General features: G+C 41.0%; 2 protein-coding genes across 5 annotated transcripts in view; one reads left to right on the forward strand and one right to left on the reverse strand.

Moving 5' to 3' along the window:
* Positions 1-7697, reverse strand: part of kcnc1b (potassium voltage-gated channel, Shaw-related subfamily, member 1b) — a 15827-nt gene extending 8130 nt beyond the window's left edge. Inside the window, exons 1-2 of one of the 3 annotated variants that reach the window (XM_058075143.1) lie at positions 6394-7692; positions 184-1099 (exon numbers count right to left, since the gene is read on the reverse strand). In XM_058075143.1, coding sequence (XP_057931126.1) covers positions 184-1099; positions 6394-6957 — 1480 coding nt within the window. In that variant the 5' untranslated portion in view covers positions 6958-7692. Of the gene's footprint in view, positions 1-183; positions 1100-6393 lie in introns of all 3 variants that reach the window. The other 2 variants (XM_058075144.1, XM_058075142.1) reach the window with 2 other exon arrangements.
* LOC131130966 (CD81 antigen-like) overlaps positions 1-20313 on the forward strand; it is a 22998-nt gene extending 2685 nt beyond the window's left edge. Inside the window, exons 1-8 of one of the 2 annotated variants that reach the window (XM_058075179.1) lie at positions 8585-9111; positions 10150-10264; positions 16363-16460; positions 16642-16716; positions 16804-16917; positions 18805-18903; positions 19680-19763; positions 19833-20313. In XM_058075179.1, the coding sequence (XP_057931162.1) occupies positions 9046-9111; positions 10150-10264; positions 16363-16460; positions 16642-16716; positions 16804-16917; positions 18805-18903; positions 19680-19763; positions 19833-19898 (717 nt within the window). In that variant the 5' untranslated portion in view covers positions 8585-9045 and the 3' untranslated portion in view covers positions 19899-20313. Of the gene's footprint in view, positions 1-8584; positions 9112-10149; positions 10265-16362; positions 16461-16641; positions 16717-16803; positions 16918-18804; positions 18904-19679; positions 19764-19832 lie in introns of those variants that run through there. The other variant, XM_058075180.1, reaches the window with a different exon arrangement.
* The last annotated feature ends 2349 nt before the right edge of the window (positions 20314-22662 follow it).

The raw sequence follows: 22662 nt of genomic DNA on the forward strand, positions 1-22662 counted from the left end.
ATACATGTATTTTCTTGATCATTTGCTGGGAAAGTCTGCTGTTGAATCTCATGCCTGACTCATCAGCTGACTGAAGTGTGGGAACAGATGAATCGTGATGTGTGTTTCTTCAGGCCGTCAAACCAACAATGAATCACCAAGATATCGGAATGTATCAGTTATATTTAAAGTGATTTGTCCTACCTTGAAACTTTATCTCAAAAACGTCGTCGTGGGCAATAGGGCTCTGATGTTGTGAGCTGATACTTGATTTACAGAAGTTTGGAGAACCAGGTTGGGGCGCCCGTGGGATGTGCCTGTTTTTTTTCTTTGGTAGTTTCTGTTTTGCCATGGCCAGGGAGTAATACATTCCAAAGTTGTTGACAATCACAGGGACCGGCATGGCGATGGTCAGCACACCTGCCAAGGCGCACAAGGCTCCCACCAGCATACCGGAGGTGGTCTGAGGGTACATGTCGCCATAGCCAAGGGTCGTCATGGTCACCACAGCCCACCAGAATCCGATCGGGATGTTCTTGAACTGCGTGTGCTCACTGGCTCTAGGGTCGTTGGGGTTAGCGCCGATGCGTTCTGCATAATATATCATAGTGGCAAAGATTAGGACACCCAGGGCGAGGAAGATGATGAGGAGAAGGAACTCGTTGGTGCTGGCTCTCAGTGTGTGACCCAGCACCCTCAGTCCTACAAAGTGGCGAGTGAGCTTGAAGATACGCAGGATCCTTACAAAACGGACCACTCTCAGGAAACCCAGTACATCCTTAGCTGCCTTAGAAGAGAGCCCGCTGAGGCCCACCTCCAGGTAGAAAGGCAGGATGGCCACAAAGTCGATGATGTTCAGGGCGTTACGTATGAAGTCAAATTTGTTTGGGCAGAAAGTTATTCGCATTAGGAACTCAAAAGTGAACCACACCACGCAAACGCCTTCAATGTAGGTGAGGTAGGGCGCCGTCTCGGGCTCCTGGTAGGTGTGCTCCACCGTGATGTTGTCCACCAGTTCTACCTCAGTGCGGTTGATGATGGGGTTGAAAGCCTCGTGGGTTTCCAGACAGAATGTGGTGATTGACACCAGGATAAAGAACAGCGAGGCCAGAGCCACCCACTGGTCGGTGCGAAGAAGGCAATGCATGGGGGGTGGGGGGGGGGGGGGGGGTGTGAAGGAGTGAAAAAGGACAAAGAGGAGAGTGAGCACAGTAATACACGTAATGTAGTTAGCCTTTCTTAGCCATGCAATTTCATCTGAGACAACGGCATCGGCTTTAACAGTGACAGTTGTGTGCTCTGCGTCTTGATTCCAAAGTACCATTAAACGGGAACAATCAATGAGAGCTCAACGCTCTCCCTCCTCTTTTCTCTCTGGTCTATCTCAAGGTCATAGAAAATTACCGAAGCAGCAGCAACTGCATTAATTTCGCCTCCTGTGACCACATGTAAAACTGGGGCTCTTCCCTTTAGCACCATTTTTATAGCAGGTCTTTCCTCACTCAAGGTCACATTGACCAGATGATCATCTCTTAGGAATCATAGGAGGCTGAGGCTCATTAAGATGAGGTCCCCTTTTTTTTATGAGAAACCTGATGGCTGTAGAGTACTTTGCTTTTTCATAGGCATTGATCCAGTGATCGCATTTCATCACATTTAGCCAGATATTTCTGATTCTTACATGGGTGTAACTGATACAGTATGCTCTTCTGGGTATTGATTGGAACCATGTCCTTGTGCTCTCCTCTGATCATACTGGATTACAGTATGTGTTACCACGCCTGCAAGTGGGGAAAAAAGCTGGAAACGTGCCACGAGCAGATCAAAGTCAAAGCTCAGAGAAAAAAGGCTGGGGGAAAATGTGTTATCACTCTACGTATGAACTCGCCAAATGTGTATCAATTTGGATCCAGTGAGTGAACGTGAGCTCTCAGGCTAAAACACAGCCTTGTAAAGAGGCTAGGTGGAGTAATGAATGAATCAGGGAGGTCCATTCATGCAAGCTGAGATGGAAAACAGGCCCTCATTATGACATGTCATCAGTGACAATTCTTTGAATTGTGCAGAGGAAATCGCTGCCATTTATGAACCCATGCTTCCTATCCATGTAAACCAGGGGTCTCAAACAGGACACTAGTGTGAGGCTCCCGCCTTGATACGAAAGTTTAACGTTAGTGCGGCCCGCGCAAGTTTGATATGGATGCTGTATGGTATCATGTACCCAGAAAAAATTATTACGTTTGATAAATGTTCATGTTAAAGGTTACGTAACTGTTAATAGTTACCCTCCCTATCCGTGTGGAAGTGGTAAGTTTTTGGCTATTTAAGTTTAAAGGAAATAACTTGAAGGCTACCGTTTAGGTCGCTAGCTCTCTAGTTTGCGAGTTAGCATGTGTCTCAAGACCCGGCAGTTGCGCAATATGTTGTAAATAAAAAGAGTATAAATGTGACTATAGTTATGTTTTGTCGTGTCTACAGGGCTCTAATAATGCTTTGTTAATTTTAATCTGAAAAAAAATAATTTGTCTACCCACCAACTATATGTGGTTTCTTAAGTTTTTATTATTTGCTGTTTTATTATTATTATAATATTTATTTATTACTGATTGATTGATTTTCTTTATTCTTGATTTGTTTATTTATTTTTCATCTTATTTTGTGTAGAAAATAAAAAGTAAAATATTTGAGAACAGTGGAATGTTTTATCAGAGCTTTTCTTGTAGAAAATCGGACCCAAAGCAAAGTTTATTCATTTTTCTGTTTTTAATAAATACGTTTTTTGTTTTTAAAACCTGATGCGGCCCAGTCTCACCCAGACCCTAGCTCCAGTGGTCCCCAAGTAAATTGAGTTTGAGACCCCTGATGTAAACCCTGTTGTTTTTTTCTTCAGTGACACAGCATCACTGTTTACCATGCCACTATCAAACTAAACACAGGTGCTCTCATACCTGGATGTCTCTGACTTCATTTTCTTGATGTACTATCAGTACATTTAATAATTAATTGTGATATGTACAAAATGTTAATGCCACCTGAAGGAGTTGGATTTAGATCAAATTCCCATAACTGAAAACAAACAAAAAATTCCTTATTCCCAGTGTACTCAAACTCCTATTTCTCAGTGTCAGTACCTCTTCGACAGATTCTGACTGCAGAGGATAAAAGAGAAGGTTTTTACCTTCAAAAAAAGCTCAAAGCAATATCTCTAATCCACATCAAAGACTGTTTACATTAACTTTGGGTATGACTCTTTTAGGTTTTTTTTCAAGTAAAAACAATCCAAGAATGCTAAGGGGTTATTCAATCACTTCCACACAATTGACAGGTATGATTATTTTGCCCACCAAAATGAAATACGGACAACTTGGCACTATATTACGCCTCTGCAAGCTGTGTGCACGTACACAAACTCGCACAACCACGCATTCAGAGAGCACTGCAGCAACAAACACACGTATCAGAGCTGCTGAAATATAACAAAAGATTCTACTACATTTTCTCATAATATTAAATATTATTTTCATCTGAACAACATTAAAATAATCTCAAAAATCACATTTAATTCACATGATAACCTTCTCTATTATCTATATTTAAAAGTCAAGTTCATGATCAAGCATATAATCATCCAGGTGCGAAATGACACACTAATGAGCCCGGTCATGTTCAGTTTGATTACAAACATTGAGGTACTAACACTGTGCGTGGCAATTGTGTTGTTGTGTTGTATTGCATAACACTGTGGTATGTTCCGCCCCCTCTATAGAGTGTGTTATGTGCAAAATAACACCCAGCAATACAATCCCAGTACGATACATTACAAAACTACAACCTCAACAAAGCAATTGAAGCCATGCAGCCAAGTGATAATGTGATAGCTTTCGTTTTTCTAATGCCCTTGTTTGCATAACTTAAATCACGGCACAACTTAATAAGAATTATTAGTGTTGTCCATCTTTAAAGCAACTTTGCCTTTTAGGCTACCAAAACCACCAAGTTGTAACGTGTGTAAGTGATTTAGCCATGTGAATAGACTGAGTCGTTATTGATTCATACGTGTAAATTGGAGCCCCAAGCTGTTATTTATGGTCATTATGAGTTCACCAAGCATTAGCATGATGAAGCCTAGTCCTTGTGAATAACACTAGGACTTGTTTGGGCCTGTGAACAATCGCACTGCCTACTGCATGATACAGTATGTCTCAGTGACACTTAGGGACAGTGTGAGCATTGTGGGCGTGTGTGATAGGTGAACATGATGTGATCCTTATTGGTTTACTCTCTCTGTTGCTTCTGCTGATGTGCTGTGACAAGTCTTTTTCCACTGATATATCCACTGTGAATAGAGTCTGTAATTAACTCTGGGGCTCACTTCTAATTAATTTTCTTGCTTGTCTTAGTGGAGCTTTGTCAGTCCTCGCTCTGCTTTTGTCGAAACGAGAAGACGTTGTGCACATCTCTGAAGGTGACACTTGAAAGAAGATGCCTATGTGGCTTTAAAGTGCTGTGTTTGCTATAAGAGTGAGAAGTTGCCAGTAGAGTTGGCTCTTGCTGGACGGGGTGGCCTGATCCTGATAATCAGGATGTTGCAGCTGCTAAAGCAGCATGCAGCACAGCATGCTTCAGAGGGGGAACACTTGTGGAAAAAAAACCTCAAACATCTGAAGGTGTAAAGTCATTGTCAGTGTTTAGAGGGTAGCTCTATTCGAATGGGGGGAAAAAAGGCCAAAAGCAAGCACCAAAAAATGTGCTATAACCTCCAACAACAACCTGGTTTTGTCTGGAAGCTGGCCACTAAAATGTTGCTGGTGCCAAAGACCTGCTTTCCTAATGTGTTGTTGACCCATTTAGCCCATCTACCCAGGGATCCTTGTACCCTGGAAATATCAATCTGATATCCTAAGCTGCACAAACCGGTGGACAAGTGGTTAGCATGTTGTTGTCATGATATTTTAATCTTTAGGTTTGAATCTCCGTTCCGCATCTATTTTTGGAGTTTGCATATTTTCCCCTGTGCGTGTTTTTTTTTTTCTGGTAGTCCGGTTTCCTACAAAAATTCATACATGTTTGGTTATCTGGCGACTCCATATTAACACTAAATTGTATAAATATGAGCATGTGCACTGCGACTAATTTGCAACCTTTCAACTCAGGTCAGCTGGGGTAGGCTCCAGCATACTAAAACGGCATAGAAAATGGATGGATTTGTATTTGATTTGTATGCCGGTTTTTTTTAACAGTCCCACACTGTACTCCTTCATCTAAGAGTCTAGTTTGGAGTTGTTGTGTTTTTCCCTTCCCCTATCCTCGTGTTGCCCCCCCCCCCCCTTCTTCACCCCCCTTCATGCAAATTTCCCCACTGAGGGACGAATAAAGGCATATCTTATCTTATCTTATAGTGTAGCGATTCAGTTGCTTTGTCTAAATATACTTTATGTTCAACTATGATGAAAATCAACGCTATTGTTTTCAAATCAGAATTGTAATGGGGTGGCAGAATAGTGTTCTGATCTCCTGTTTCTATGCCAGCATATTGAGGCTTTGTGGCTGGATCTTAACTCCCAATAGCTAACATTCATTCATTCATTTTCTACCGCTTTTCCTCACGAGGGTCGCGGGGGGTGCTGGAGCCTATCCCAGCTGTCTTAGGTACACCCTGGACTGGTCGCCAGCCAATCACAGGGCACATATAGACAAACAACCATTCACACTCACATTCATACCTATGGACAATTTGGAGTCGCCAATTAACCTAGCATGTTTTTGGAATGTGGGAGGAAACCGGAGTACCTGGAGAAAACCCACGCATGCACGGGGAGAACATGCAAACTCCACACAGAGATGGCCATGGGTGGAATTGAACCCTGGTCTAATAGCTAACATGATGGTATTTTTTTAGACCACAATCTACTGGTTGCCACCTGAACTAGGAATAATCATCCATTCAGTCCGTAACTGTCCATCCAATACCTCCATCACTGCAGATTTGTTTTTGTAGAGTTTTATTTAACATCTAGAGGGTGTGAGTAATATATTTTGGCACTAGCTCTTTGGCATATTGAGATTGAGTGCTTTCAATTCTGCCTAGCAACAAGTGGCTGCAATATGACCATGTAAGAGACTGATTATCCCCTAGATAGCTTTGTTATCATTTCACTTTTAAATGTATCTGTGTGATTTATGATATTGCTTTTGGAATCTTAGAATGTGTAATTGCTAAATGTGATTCAAAAAATGAAAAACACTGGTTAGATTTTTTATAATGATGCTTTTAACAACTTTGGTTGATTTGATCCGACGATGGGGGACCCGTGGGAGAGCAATTTCAAGGTCACGGATGGTCTTAGAAGCACATCATTAGCCACTCACAACTTAATGAGTGGAGAGGCATAGGTGAAAAGCGAATAAGCTCACCCTTGCATATTTGGAGGAGTAAGGGTCCTCAAAGAGAGCCCAAACACGCTTCTGCCACCGGCTCCACAAGCTGCCACTCCGGGTGTCTGGAGAGTCACCGTGCGCCAGTCTCCTCGTCATCTCATCCACATCGTCCTCACCATGCTCCTGCTCGGGCTCGGCGTCGTCGTTCCCCAGGTCCAATAGTCCCCCCCCGCCGAAACTATCAAGGGCCTCCTCCGCCTCCCGGTGCTGGCGATAGGTCATCCAGCAGCAGGGCTCCACGTCCGTCTCGTCGATGCCCCAGAACGCCAGTTCCTCCTCGTAGAGGGGGCCGCACACATCAGCCGGGCAGTGCAGCTTACCTGTCCTGTAGTAGTTGAGGATGTGCGCGAAGACGCCGGGGTGGCGGTCGAAAAAAAACTCCTCGATCTTGGCGTCATAGTCGAAGTGGTTGGGCGCGTCAGGCTCCGCCAGCCACGACAGGCGGGTGCCAGGTAGGGTGCGAAGGGTGCTGCGGTACGTCTGGTGCCGGATCCCTCCCACGTTGATCACAATGCGATCCTTGTCGTCGCTCAGGCCCATCTCGTCCCTTAGGCATCGCTCACAGAAGTTCCTCTCATCATAGCGAAGGTGAGTGCGAGCGCGGGGAAGCGGCGCGCCGAGCCACCTGTCGTCCCCCACCAATGAAACCAGCAAGAATAAAAAAAAAATCACCACAGCTCGACGAGCATTTGGCTGTGCACTTTGGTGCTAAAAAAAAGCCTAGTGATGAGGACGTACTGCTACTTCGCTGGATGCGAAATCCAAAATGAACGCAGCCAATGGCATCACATGGATAACGGACGTCACATCATCACCAAAATCCAAAGAGGGGGAGAAAAAACCCAACAAATCCGTCTAATCTAACTTATCTAATTCACCGTTTAATAAATCAAAAGAGCCTCTTGATTACTTTGACTGCAAGGTGACTGCTGATGGTCCTCCTTGGTGTTCGATCCCTCCTCCAGACGCACCTCCTTCACACCGACGCACAGCCTGCAGCTCTTTGTCTCAGCAACACTTCCCTCTCCTCCCCAACTGAGGCATTTTGGACACAAAGACGCAAAGATCCAGACACTTTTAGCCATCCATGATTGTATGTGTGTGTGTGTTTATATGTGTGTGTGTGTGTTAGGGGCTGTATATTAATCTTAAAGGAAAAAGACAAATCCAAAATCAGATGGAGCATGCCCAGTGATGCAACCTTGTAATGCTATCCTATTACCACCGATTTGCCTCCCTTCCTCTTTCACTTAAGAGTCATGCACAGCTGCTTGCGTGGAGAAGGTGTGTGCAATGTGCATGCATTCGCAAGATCCGCCCCCATTGGTAAAACAACAACAATGGAACACAATGAATGAAAACAATGAAGGCGACTATCACTGATGGCTCATGCATATAAATCGCCACACACTAATTTGTACTCCTCAATGCACTATAGTATTTTTTAAAAAAAATAGGAATTAGTCCGATATATACAGTACTGTATTCATTGTGCAGCGCAGTATACAAATGAGACGTTGCTTGTGTAGAATCTGCCACCAGAGGGCGATATTGTGCATTAAAACGTGGAGAATAGTACTTTTTGTTTATCTGAAAAGCAGGTATACTTTATTAGGAATACTTGATTAGGTACAGGTGCATTATATAAGGAGATAAAGCGCCATTGATACAATTTATTGACTGTACAAAGAGAAACCTGCTTAGTTTTCTTTATTTATCAATACATACTTGTATTTTTTTGTGTGTTTTGTAATGGTGTTTTGATTGATGACAGTAGAAAGTTATAATCAGAGGTCTGTATGGTGCAGTGCAGTTCCAACACCATTGTTAAATTGCAGTCAAAACTGAAATATTGGCAGAATTGTATTTATTTTTTTGTATAGGATATCTTAGCTGATGCATGTGTGCCTTATGATGTGGTGCAAATGGGGAAAAACAGTACTGATATACCATTGACAAAATATGATGCAGTTATAAACCACTGCAAAGAGAAAGATCATAATAAACATATTGTTAAATGAATAAAGCGTCCAGAGTGTATGGAAAATAATCCCACCAAACAGGATTAAACATAAATTACTGACTGGGTTTAACACAAATTCTAAGATATTTTGGGTTTTATGACAGCAGGCTGCTTCCTGGTTCACACAGGAAGAAAAACAGAGAGGGGGGTGCCATCATGAATCTGGGGGGTGGTTTGTTCCTTTGATGTTATAGTGACTAAACCATAAGTAAATTACAATTTTCAGTCCTTTTATCCAGATCCTCATTAAAATTAAATTGATTCTACCTTGACACACCTGCTGTCACTTTTATAAAGTTTGGTGGAAATAATTTTTGTATTTTTTACTGTTATTCTGATTAATGTGTTTGGCCTTTTTTACCGTGTCAAATCACCACTGCTAAAAAGTCTTTTATACAATCCCGTTTGTTTAGCAAAGTAGGGTTCAATCGTGCGGACAGACTGGGGGCCGTGGCATTCCCCTCCTGGTGGGCAGTTCTCTGTCTCAGTTTTCACTCTTTATTATAAAGGAGGAGTTTTCAGCCGAGAAGCTCTTAATACCTCCACCGACAGAGACTGTGATCCTGGACTAGAGAAAGGAAGACAAGACAAAAAAAACTAACAACATGGCGTTGACAGGCTGCACGCAATGCATTAAATATATGTTATTCTTCTTTAATTTTATTTTCTGGGTAAGTTTTTTTTCTATTCATTTTTACTTGAGTAATATTTTGGTTCCAAAATATTTTGTGGCATTTTTTTGAATAGCTTGATTTATGATTAGATGCAGCGAGTTCCCGGCCTGCTTTACTGTGATTGTAGAGCAGCATCAATTGAGGAGGCAGCGCACACGTAATGTGGCTCTCACCCTTTACCAACAGCTATTTTCTGCATGGTCAAACAACAGTGTGGGATAGCTGAAAGAGGGGGGGCATTTCAGAATGTGTGGGCTTCAATCTTACCATGGGATTAGGTTTTATTCTTCTTTTGGTGAACATTTACCGCTTCACAGTTTATAGTCTTCACCCACAGAATAAAGATTAAAAAGTGAGACTAAGGGAGATTTTTTTGGCGGGGGGGGGGGGGGTGCCTTTAAACCTTCTACAAGCTTGGAAAACATATTTCACAAACACTTTGCAATGATCACTTGTAAATTTCCACAGGCTTTTTGTAGTTTTTTACGTTTTTTGTTTTTTTTTTAAGACAAACGGCATATCCTGGACACATGAGTGTTTCCTCTGTTGGTTTTGCCCTGTCATTGTGAAAAACTGCCATTTTTCAAGTGTAGCATTCGGCTTCCTGTCTCTTAGAGAACAATGGAGTGCAGTCATGGCGTTGAATGTGTGGATGACGTTGTATAAATAAAGAAAAACTAGTACAAAAATATTTATAATAAAATGAGTAAGCGTGATAATGTATATTAAATCTCTGCCCACGCTCCACTTTTGTCCAATTGTATGCAACTGAGAAGAAGTTGAACTAAAAGTTCTAGAGTTGGCTTTTTGAGGCCATGGACTAAGTCGTAGGTCACTGCTGTGTCAGGATGTCCTCTCATCACTTCCCGTAAAGGCCAGCGAACAGTTCACAGCCTCCCAGAGGATCTGGACACACTAAAACTTCACCAATTTCATCTTATGTTTTATGATTTATTCACATGTTTTGTGTTGCTCCTTACGAGTTGTGCAAAATACTATCATTTGGTATTGATAGTATTCTTTCCTTTCTCGCAGCTGGCTGGAGGAGTGATTTTAGGAGTGGCCTTGTGGCTCCGTCATGACAGTCAAACAAGCAACCTCCTCATTCTTCAATTTGAAGGCCACCAAGCACCGGGCACCTTCTACATCAGTGAGTCAAGAGAATACACTTCCATTCATCCATTCATCCATTTTCTGTAGCGCTTATCCTCACTAAGGTCACGGGTATGCTGGAACCTATCCCAGCTGTCTTCGGGTGAGAGGCGGGGTACACACTGGACTGGTGGTCAGCCAATCACAGGGCACATATAGACAAATAACCATTCACACTCACATTCATACCTATGGACAATTTGGAGTCACCAATTAACCTAGCATGTTTTTGGAATGTGGGAGGAAACCAGAGTACCCGGAGAAAACCCACGCATACACGGGGAGCACATGCAAACTACACACAGAGATGGCTGGGGGGGGGGCGGGAATCGAACCCAGGTCTGAGAAAATAATGTTGTTTTTTTTTTAATTGTTACTGACTACTAAGATGGTATACTTGCACGGTCTCTACTCCTGTATCGACCTTTATCAGGGGTGAAAAGCCTATAAAAATGGCAGGGTGACTTTCTGATTAAAAAGTTATGCAAACAAATTTAGTATTAATTTCTCTAAATGTTTATTTTTATGGCTGTAGTTTGCTTGGTGTAGAACTGCACCGCATCAGGTGTTTTGGTGAGCATATTTAGCTACGTAAGACTGACATCATTCAAAGTTATATCACTTGCATCGTATTCCAAGATGTAGATGTAATTAATGTGAGTATGCATCTATCTCCAAAGTGAGGCTTAAATATTTAATAGTAGGAAGAAAAACAATGATGCTAGAGAGGAAAGTTAGCTTGAGCATATAGAAAGTAGTATTGATTATCCTTATTAAATCACATCATATTGTATTTTTAAATTGTATCCACCCCTTTTTAAATTGCTTATTCCACACATCCTGTGTCAGCTTATACTTTTATGTTTAGAATTTATTTAACGAATGTACACAAGTAAGTATACATATGCTGACAGAAAATAATTGACAATCACTGATTTTGGAATGTGGGTACCCGGATAAAACCCGCATGTGAGTATATTCCACAAATAAACACAGCAATGACCTCTAAGAAAAGACCAGGAAACAGGACCTACGTAGATCCTTAGCATGATATTTTTAGCCATCTATCAGTCTGACACTGCAAAGATAAAGCATCCATACCCGGGCAACAAACTCCTTCAAAAAATGATGAGGCTCCAATGCTCCATTGAGAGAGCAGATGTTCTCACCAGATGTTGTGGCTAGTGTGGGCACTGAGCAACGGGCGTGTGAGCACGGTACAAAAATAATAGCCAACATGAACATTTGAACGTTGTATTGCTTCCTTTACAGAATCTCACCTAAATTCCAATTTCAGGAATGTGCTCCTCAGGCTGGGTCAACGCTAGAACTAACAACATCCATCATGTTTCCATCACTGGTCCCAAACCCTACAAATCATGATACAATTTAAACATTTCCATCCTTGTTGTGGCAGTCAACCCATTCATTTGCATTTGGCCTTGTCGCTGCTCTCCCAAACTTACCCCATCTTTAAGTATAAGGAGTGATTGCCGGCTTTTTTTTTTTATAAAGGGAAGGGCCACTAGTGATTTTAAGGAGGCCCACCCATGTAAGATCAAGGGAATGTTTCTTTCTTTTGCCCTCCCTTAAACATACGCTCCGGCGTAATTCAACTAACCGTGGACATCTGCACATTAACCCTCAAATTAGAGCTTAGCCTGGATGTTTTTAGCACGCTGGCATACCAAAGTGGTATTTATGTAAGGCTCAAAATACATATTGTCCAAACTCTGAGGCTGTACTCTGAGTGGATGTTGCTGGTTTTCACTGACTTCGTTTACACTGAGAAAAAAGTAAGGGACACAAAACAAACATTAATGTGTGGGCAGACATTTTGGAGTACACCTGAGTTTGGACTCAATATATTTTAGACAATTCTGTACTTTTGAGCAATGTAGAAGGCCTTTTTCAGAATTATAGAGTAAAAAGGGGTCTGAGTTTGAATCTAGGATCGGACTTTGTGGGGAGTTTGCATGTTCGACACTGTTGCTGCGTGGGTACTCTGATTTACTCCCAAAAGTGCATGTTAGGAGACTGGAAATTGTCCATAGGTATGAATGTGAGTGTGAATGCTTGTTTGTTTATATGTGCTCTGTGATTGACACTGACCAGTCCACGATGACCCTGCCCATCAGCTGACATCGGTTTCAGCTCCCCTGTGAGCCTGCACAGGATAAACGGTACCAAGGTGCACCAGCCACTTCAGAAGGCTGCGTACCGTACTATCTCATACCGCCTCATGTGTTTTTATTACTTCCAGTATATCTTCCTGCAGCAAATGGGCAATAAATAGTTTACATCATTTATAATAAAACTTCACTAGGGATATACATAACTAGCTCCGATCAGGGTTTTATGCTGCAGATTCTGACACCGATCATCCATGAATGAGATCGACCGATACCAATCACATAGATTAACAGTTTATTATAATATGTTGTGTTTAAATCTAGCTCATGAGCGAGCTAGCTGCCACGATTGTGAGCTGCAAAACAATGACATTATGTGTACCATAGTAACTTTCCATATAGTCATATATAAAGCACATCATGACTGGTTCAAGACTCTTCATCCTTGTATTTAGCAAACATCAACTGCTTGTATTGTTTCTTGTATTGGCAATCCTATGTGACACAGCAGAGATATTAACACATTCGTGTTATGTTTATGTTGTCGGTACATACCAATAACGTGTTTTTATGGAAATCAACCGATACACTGGCCAATCGATCGGAGCATCCCACAATATAACATTTTAGCAGGTAGTTCAACAGAATGGCTCTCATTTCTTCCTAGTCAGGAATGTGTTGTTAGGCAGAAAAAATAATTTGTTTCCTGTATCAAGTCAGTGAAAAACATTTGCATATGTCAGCCACGCCCACAAGGCTGTTTGAATGTCACACTCAAGGCTGATTATGCTGTATGGTTGGACAGAGAGCCTGCAGGAGCAGGAAGTCGGACAATGTTTCCAAATTTATTCCGACCCCTCAATGCAGAGTCATCACTGCCCTTTTCTGTTTGAACATGACTGTGCCCCCAGTCCACAAATCAAAGCCCATAAGGGCATGATTGGATGAGTTTGATGTGGAAATACTGACCTTATCAAACACATAAAAAAAATCCAGCTAATCCGATTGAAAAGTCAAACTATCATGTAAATGCTCAATTTAACATTAAACAACATGCTGTGAATGTGATGCAGCAGCTGCAATACACTGGAGCACAGATGCTACTGTGTAGTTTTTTTTACACACAGCTTTCTAGATCTTCCAGCACCTGCACCTATTCAGCTGTATTTCCTTGGATTTACAAAACGGTCTGTTTTACTGTATTACACACAGAGCCCGCCCACTCCGCTGTGATTGTTCCCACTCAGCTTGTACCTGGGCATGCCCATATAAGGAAGTCACCAGCTGGATGTAGCTTACTTAAAGTGACTTCAAAGTGACTTAAAGTGACTTCAGAGCAATCCCAAACTTCTTTCCATCGAGAAAACAAAAGTAAAACAGCCAAGTACAATTTGTGCACCATGCATGTCTCACGGGACATCACTAATATTTCAACACCAGAAAATTGATAAAACATTTGCAGAAGCATCAATTATGCAGGAGTTTTACAGTCAACTGGTGCTGAAAATAAACACAAGCTGCGACAACAGCCATTCAGTCGGCTGCTGTGTTGCAACATCAGCCATCAACATCAGCCATCTCAGCAGTCACCGCAACTACATTTCTTTGTACAACTTAAGTGTGGAGAGCAAGAGGCTCTTCAGCACAGCTTCCATTATCATCCATGAAACGAGGAGCAGGCTGACAGCTGAGAAGGCTGAAGTGTTAATCATCTTGAAGAATAATCTACACCTCATGTTGAAGTGACGAAATTCATGTTAAATTAGTGAGAAGCTTGGGGGGTGGGGGGGTGGTACTGTTTTCTGTTGTAAATGTTCAAGTAGATATAATATTAGAAATTCAAATTATTTGTCTCATTGATGGAAATGCCTCATTGAGTATGACTCAGATTTAAATGTTATTGAGTTGTGGACTCCTATAGAACAGCTACACACAATAACCTGCATAGAAAAGCTTTTTAGATCTTTCAGCATCCGCACCCATTCAGTTGTATTTCCTTGGACGGTCTGTTTTAATGTATTATACACACTCCGCTGTTATTGTCCCCACCCTGGGCATGCCCATATAAGGAAGTCTGGATGTAGCTGACTTAAAGTGACTTAAAAAGTCTCTCTAAAACCCAGCATTCAAAGCCATCCCAAACTTCTTTCAGGGCTCACTTTCAAAGGTGCAAATCTCATTTTATGAAACTTTGGCATCGTTTAGCACGATAATATAACATTCTAACAACATTTATAGGTCAGGGAAGTGGAAAAAGCATAATAGGTCCTCTTTAATTTAATTTGAAAGGCACTGCCTGGTCTGGTGCCAATCAAAAATGCTATGTGCGTTTTAAAACAGCAGTATTGCATAACCCAACAGAGTCATGTTGTGGGCAATTTAATGTGTTCCTTCATAGTAGCAGTAGATATGTTGTACAGTTTTTAAAGTCTATATTAAATACATGCATACAAATATATTATTATAGCAAAAAATGACGAGGTACAATGGTACAATTTACAGTGCAATAAATTGCATATTGTTTTAATTATTAGACAATATCCAAAACCAAAAATGGACATGTATGTCCCCACGTTGTCTTTTTTATTTTTATTTTACAACATCTTTTCCTGGGCCTTGCTTATTTTTCAGTAGCTGAGCCTGTGAATTTCTTTCAGGATCAATAGGAGTTTATCTGTCTAATCTAATAAGAACAAACGTACCATTCGGAATAGCCTCTCATTCCCAGAGCTTTTACTGACACTGGCTCAGACATGACTCTTGAATGATTAATCTGCACATCATATATCATCTTGCCCTAAGTAAGACTCGGACCGTTCTGACAGACAGCAGGGACTTGACTTTGCAGCCCTTTTTTGTGGCTAGTGGCTGAGAGAAGAAGAGAGACATCCAAGAGGGGCTTTTAGCTGCTGTTCACCTCCTTGCCATCCTCCCCCGCACCCCACCCCCCTCGCCTATAGAGATTACACTGGGAGACGGAAAATAAATGAACTTCCCCGGTGCCGTCTCAATGGCCTTCAATCCTCAAAGGGTGTTGTCATAGTAATGGAAGGGAATAGAAATAATGGCTGCTTTGCCACATTGCCAGGTTACCAGGCCTGCTAGCTGTGCTCGCTATAACAAAAACATCAGGGTCCTGAAAGAGAGTGTCAGAGAGGAGGAGGAGGTCTGCAGACACAACAGGCTTTAGTTTATGCTTTTGTTTTGCTTATTCATTCATTCATTTTCTACCGCTTTTTCCTCACGAGGGTCGAGGGGGGTGCTGGAGCCTATCCCAGCTATCTTCGGGCGAGAGGCGGGGTACACCCTGGACTGGTCGCCAGCCAATCACAGAGCACATATAGACAAACAACCATTCACACTCACATTCATACCTAATTAACCTAGCATGTTTTTGGAATGTGGGAGGAAACCGGAGTACCCGGAGAAAACCCACACATGCACGGGGAGAACATGCAAACTCCCCACAGACATGGCCGAGGGTGGAATTGAACCCTGGTCTCCTAGCTGTAAGGTTTGCGCGCTAACCACTCGACCGCCGTGCCGCCTGTTTTGCTTATATATATGAATATTCTTTCATTCCACAGCAGTGTTATGTGGAATGTTTATCATTATCTCACAGAGTTAGAAGTTAATTTGTGTACTAATGATACACTTCATTTTCTACTTTGCTTGGGTCAGAGGTCAGTGAGGTTTATTTGAAAGGCATTGAAGGCATTTCCTGGCTTGAGGCTCCACCCCCTTATCCCCACACAGGATCTGTTCATCTCCAGGATATCAATAATGTTATGTCACCCTACATTGGAAAGCAGGAGACATCCAGGAAGTCCATTACCAAACTTGTATGCGGCTCAATGAATGGGCAACAGACCCAAGTCTTCCTGTCAATGCTGCCCCCTGGTGGAGCAGCACAACAATTACGTCATGTACTGTATGGTAATTTCATGTCCTTTTGTACTGCCAGGTGTCTACATACTGATAGCTGTTGGGGCTGTGATGATGCTGGTGGGCTTCCTCGGCTGTTATGGAGCCATTCAGGAATCCCAATGCCTGTTGGGGACGGTGAGAGTTTGGGCCTTATATATCCATTATCAAACGTTTTTTGATCTCTTAATTGTTCTTTAATAGTAATTCCCAAATCCCATATCAGTAACTTATGGCCATGCTAGTCCATATAAAGTATATATATCAATTCATCTGCTAAACTGAAGTTCAGTTATGCATCCGTGTTTTCTCTCTGCAGTTCTTCTTCTTTTTGGTAATCCTCTTTGCCTGTGAAGTGGCTGCCGCCATTTGGGGTTTCATGAACAGAGACACGGTGAGGCGGCACACACGCAAAAGTGTATTCGTTTTTTATGTGATATGTTTAATATCGATATTGTCTTAATATCCCATGTCGCTGCAGATCTCCAAAGAACTGATCAACTTCTACGACTCAGCGTACATCAAGGCTGTCGATGTGTCAGGCTCCCCCAGTAAGGATGCAGCCATCAAGGTGCTAGATGTTTTTCACACCACGGTAAGTCAAATTCTTATTGCGCTTTTGTTCATAGTCATAGACAGGATAGCATTATAAGACTCAGTGTGGACTATCAAAGAGGTACATAGTATATACAGTGGTGTGAAAAACTGGCATCAAACTAACTTCAGTATTAGTTAATAACCAAAATAATGCAGTTTTAAAATGATTTTTTTAATTATTAAGGGAGAAAAAAATCAATTTTTTGCGTTGAAAAGGTTACAAAGCCATTTCAAATGCTTTGGGAATCCAGCGAACCAGATACCCATTATCCACAAGGTTGTGGATAATGGGGAAAACATGGAACAATGAACCTTCCCAGGAGTGATCAGCCAAACAAAATTACCCCAAGAGTGCAGGGAGGTCACTATGTCAAGAGGTCACAAAAGACCCCACAACAACTGAATCCAAAGAACTGCAGGCATCATTACTTGCCTCATTTAAGGTCAGTGTTCATGATTCCACCATAGGAACGACACTGGGCAAAAATAGCCTGCATGGCAGCGTTCCAAGAGAACATTAAGGCTCATCTTAATTTTGCCAGAAAACATCTTGATGATCCCCAAGACCTTTGGGAAAATACCCTGTGTCTGACGAGACAAAAGTTGAATTTTTTTTAAAGCTCCTGGCATAAAAGTAACACCGCATTTCAGAAAAAGAACATCACAACAACAATAAAATATGGTGGTGGTAGTATGATGGTCCGCGGCTGGGAGACCTGGAAGACTTGCTGTGATAAATGGAAACATGAATTCCGCTGTCTCCCAAAAAATCCTGAAGGAGAATGTCGGGCCATCTTTTTGTGAAAACTGAAACCAACTTGGTTCTGCAAAGGGACAATGACCCAAAACACACTAGCAAGCCCACCTCTTTTTTGGAGGGGCTTAGTCAAAGTCCTGACCTGAATCCTATTGAGATGCTGTGGCATAACCTAAAAAAGGTAAAAAGCCCTCCAATGTGGCCTGAATTACAACAATGATGAATGACTCATTGCAAGTTATCACAATTTCTTGATTGCTGTTGTTGCTGCTAAGGATTGCCCAACCAGTTATTGGGTTTACATGGCCATGTAGGTTTGGATTTGTTTTGTCCCTTAATAATAAAAATTCATTTAAAAACGACATTTTGTGTTCAGTTGTGATGCCATTGACAAATATATAAATATGTATGATGATCTGAAACCTGAAAAATCACTTTTTCACCCCACTGTAAGATAGTGTATCTTTTTCAGGACCTGGAAAAATAATTCATTCATTCATTCATTCATTCATTTTCTACCGCTTACCCTCACAAGGGTCACGGTGGGGCTGGAGCCTATCCCAGCTGTCTTTGGCCGAGAGGCGGGGTACACCCTGGACTGGTCGCCAGCCAATCACAGGGCACATATAGACAAACAACCATTCACACTCACATTCATACCTATGGACAATTTGGAGTCGCCAATTAACCTAGCATGTTTTTGGAATGTGGGAGGAAACCGGAGTACCCGGAGAAAAACCACGCATGCACGGGGAGAACATGCAACCTCCACACAGAGATGGCCGAGGGTGGGATTGAGGAAAAATAATGTTGAAATAAATAATGTTTAAAATGATAATGTAAAATATGTCATGTTCTGCACAGCTTCACTGATCACCATTATCTTAAAATTGACTCGGAGAAAAGTCGTTTGGCGCCACCTGTTGGTTCATATATAGAAATCTTTCTGGTTTTTTTTCTCCCCTTACATTTGACCAATATGCTAATTTAGCAATTTATTGTGGTTGTAGTGGTAGACTGCATCATGCTTGTTTGATTGTGTAAGTGTACTAATGTGGCCAGTGAATGTACAGTACTTAGATATATGTATTTAGATCAATGATTAAATGTTCTGGGTCTTCAATCCAGCTCGACTGCTGTGGCAAAGGCGATGATACGGCTCTCTTCAAACAAGTTGCCAGCACTTTGTGTCCCAGAAAGTCACCCGAAGATTTCCTGAGGTCTCAGGTAATAATGTTTCTTTTTATTTATTAGTTTAGTAGCTTTTTCCATTTTTTTATCCCAATTTTAAGTTTGTTTGTCTATCATATTACATTTTAGAACTGCGAAACAATAAGGGAATAGCTTTTCAATTACATTATAGTGTTAATTATAACATTATTACATTGCATTTTCATCCATTGTTTATTAAAATTACATTTTTGTGTGGTGAATGTAGTGTAAACTACCATTGTGTGTGTGGTTCACTGTTGACAGTTATAATTCACATAATATAAAAAATATATGTATATAAAAAAATGAAATAAAAATATTTCAAATAATATGAATTATAAATATGAATTAATATGAATTTTAGTAATTTTAGTAGTTTCATCCAATTTGTGGGATTTTTTTTTAACATGACAGAAAATGAAGTTTAATGACAAGCAGCTTTTTGCACAGTGCAGGTCAGGGAGGCAAGGTACACCCTGGATTGGTCGCCAGCCAATCACAGGACACATATATAGACAAACCATTAACATGTTTAAAAGCCAGAGTACAATATACAAAAATACAATATTGTAGTACAATTACGTAAAATAGAAACATAACCAAAACAAAATAATAATAAAACTTAATAACTTTACCATTAAAGCCAATAAAAATACGAAGATAGGACACAATCAGCGACTGAGCGCTTGTGTCACACCGTATAATCTTCGGGTGAATAATCTGATGGATGACTCAGATATGCTCCTTTAAAGGTCAAACGTGTGATTCATTGTCTGTTGCCTTCCTAACAGAGCTGTCACGACAAACTGATCGAACTCTTCTCAGAGAAGCTCTACCTGATTGGTTTGGCCGCACTCGTGGTAGCCGTCATCATGGTGAGCATGCTAAAGACGACCAATTCAACAAATATTCGTTTAATAAACATGTGTTTCTTCTTCTTTTAGATCTTTGAGATGATCTTCACCATGGTGCTCTGCTGTGGGATCCGTAACAGCGCAGCAGCCTACTGAGGCCGCACAGTGAAAAGTACCATGACTCTTTAATGGACTTATTTTTTATTTAATGCCGTCTCTGTTCTTATCATTACGACACAACATGATGGATATTTCTTTAAAAAAAAAAATAGACTTCAGATACAATATTTGTTGTTTTTTATGCTACCTTTCATCAGCCCTATTGTCTATTTATCATAGGACACAAGAACCTTCTCTAGTCATAGTAATTGTTATCTGAATTAACTAATACTGTTTTTATAGATGTATAAATTGTACATACAGTGTGCACGTGTCCTGTTAGTGACAAGTAGAGTACTAGTACTAGTACTAGTACTAGTACTAGTACTAGTGTTACATCACTCAACCAGCAGTCATATTCTTTTATTATCACTACTTTGCTCTCTTTAATAAAATAAGTCTTCATGCTGTATCAAGTGTTGTCTTCTTGAACAGTTACACAACTATACACCTATTAAAAATCAACAACAATAAAGCTTTCGGCTTTCTCTTCTGTGCACCTACAGTAGCCCGTGATGTCATAGGTTTGATTCCCAGTGGAGATGCCTGTGGTTCAGGCATGTTTAGTGTTGCTTGGTGATACACTATTGGTGCATGGTACAATTTTCCTGTTGTAAAATTGCGTGAGAAGGTTTACACGTCACTTCCCATGACTATGGCGCACCTACAGCAACATAAAATTAGCTATATTACTCAAAACAACGGTTTCTGTGGTACAAACAACCAAACAATGACATTTGTTTTTTAAATTAGGTAGTAACAAAAACTTTTGATCAACTTTAGTTCACTTAAATTTTTTTTTATTAATTTCCTCTTTCATTTTAGTTTAGGTGAAGTTAACATATTCCCTATGATTGTGCCTCACAGCTACCTGTCACTACCATTTTGGCCAGCAGAGGTCGTCGCTGTACCTGCTGCAAAAGCTCTAATTTGCCTTTTTGGTCTATTGTGTTGTATTTGTGAAATACTATTTACTAGTACTCTAAAGTACTGATTTATAAACTTCTGTTTCAGAGTGCAGTGTGGAACGATTCAATAAAATAATATAATAATAATCGGCTTTTATAAAAGGTCACAGAGGTATTAATTTAACAGTTGTGTGGGGGAGAACTACCAGAAATGTTCCTGTGTTAAGTCAATGTATTTCAAATTGTGTCCATTTTCAGATGTCTACAAATATAATATAATATTTATAAAAAAACATTACATAATATACCACTGATGATTTTAAGTGGAGTGTTTAGTTTTTAACACTGTTTATCAGTATTGTGTTTTCTGTTTGTGAGACGCATATGAGTGGATTACTATCACCTTCTTATTTGAAAACTGACAGCAGTTGCCAGGCAACCAGTGCAGACATCAGAGTGTTATTGCTGTGTGCCAAGAACTATTCTGGCACGGTAGCCACAACCCCCACCTTAAAAACAACTTTGTGCTTATAAATCATAGAACCTTAGAGAGGAGAGGCCTTTGGCAGATTATGAGACTGTATGATACTGATACACATTTCAGCAACCATGTTATACTTTAGAGTAGTCAGTGTACAGCTTTATAGCAGTATAGATTTACCATTCATTGAAAGTGACTCATTTTGTTTAAATAGCTGGCAACACAAATAAATACCAAGATAATTTTATTGTCTACAGTTAAGCATGCCGATGGTAGCGTTGTGGTCTGGGGCTACACGAGTGCTGCCGGCAATAGGGAGCTGCGGTTCTTTGAGGGAAACATGAAGTCCAAGATGTGCTGTGACATTCTAGATCAGGGGTCTCAAACATGCGGCCCGCGGGCCAAATGTGGCCCGCAGGACACTAGTTTGAGGCCCCCGCCTTGATATGAAAGTTTAATGTTAGTGCGGCCCGCGCAAGTTTGATATGGATGCTGTATGGCAGGGGTGCTCATTAAGTCGATCGCGAGCTACCGGTCGATCGCGGAGGTGGTACTGGTCGATCGCTGGTCGATCGCGGCGTGACATTACAAAAATATCATCCCAGCATCAATGCCGTCACTTGATTGATATACAGGGCAGCCATTCAGATGACAACTGAATGTTGCCCTTCGGGCGACCAATCAAATCAAACAACGTCTCTAAGTGCAGCAGAACTTACGATGTCAGCCTATCATCCATCCCCGTTACTTGATTGACATACAGGACAACCAATCAGATGACAACTGAATTTTCACCTTTAGGTCACCGCTTATGCGTAAACAACGATGCAAAGTGCTAAGCTAGTCGGCGAATTGCGAGATTTTAAGCCCTCGCTAAAGTTTATGGTCACTAAAATGAGTGAAGGAGCTGGACCAAGTAAAAAGGCAAAAACTGGACCAAGTAAAAAGGCAAAAAACATATCACTTCCATACGGATATGGAATATTATACGGATATTGTGATACGGATATTATCCATGACTGATAAACATTTGGAAGTGTGCTTGAGGCTGGCTATCAGCAGCTACTGTCCGGACTATGCATCCCTGGCTGGTTCAATTCAGTGCAAGTCATCAAAGTAAACTCAGGTAATTACAAAAAATTTTAATAGTTAATTATGTGTGTTTTGCGATATTGGCTCATTTGGTTATGTAAGGTACATCAACATACATTGTACGTACAAATAATCCTCAATACATTTGAGAATAAATAGATGTTTTGCATTTTTGTAGTGGGTAGATCATTTTGACTCGGTCATTTTAAAAGTAGCTCGCATGCTGAAAAAGTGTGAGCACCCCTGCTGTATGGTATCATGTACCCAGAAAAAAATATTA

This window comes from Doryrhamphus excisus, chromosome 6 (assembly GCF_030265055.1).
Source record: "Doryrhamphus excisus isolate RoL2022-K1 chromosome 6, RoL_Dexc_1.0, whole genome shotgun sequence".
NCBI classification, from domain to species: Eukaryota; Metazoa; Chordata; class Actinopteri; order Syngnathiformes; family Syngnathidae; genus Doryrhamphus; species Doryrhamphus excisus.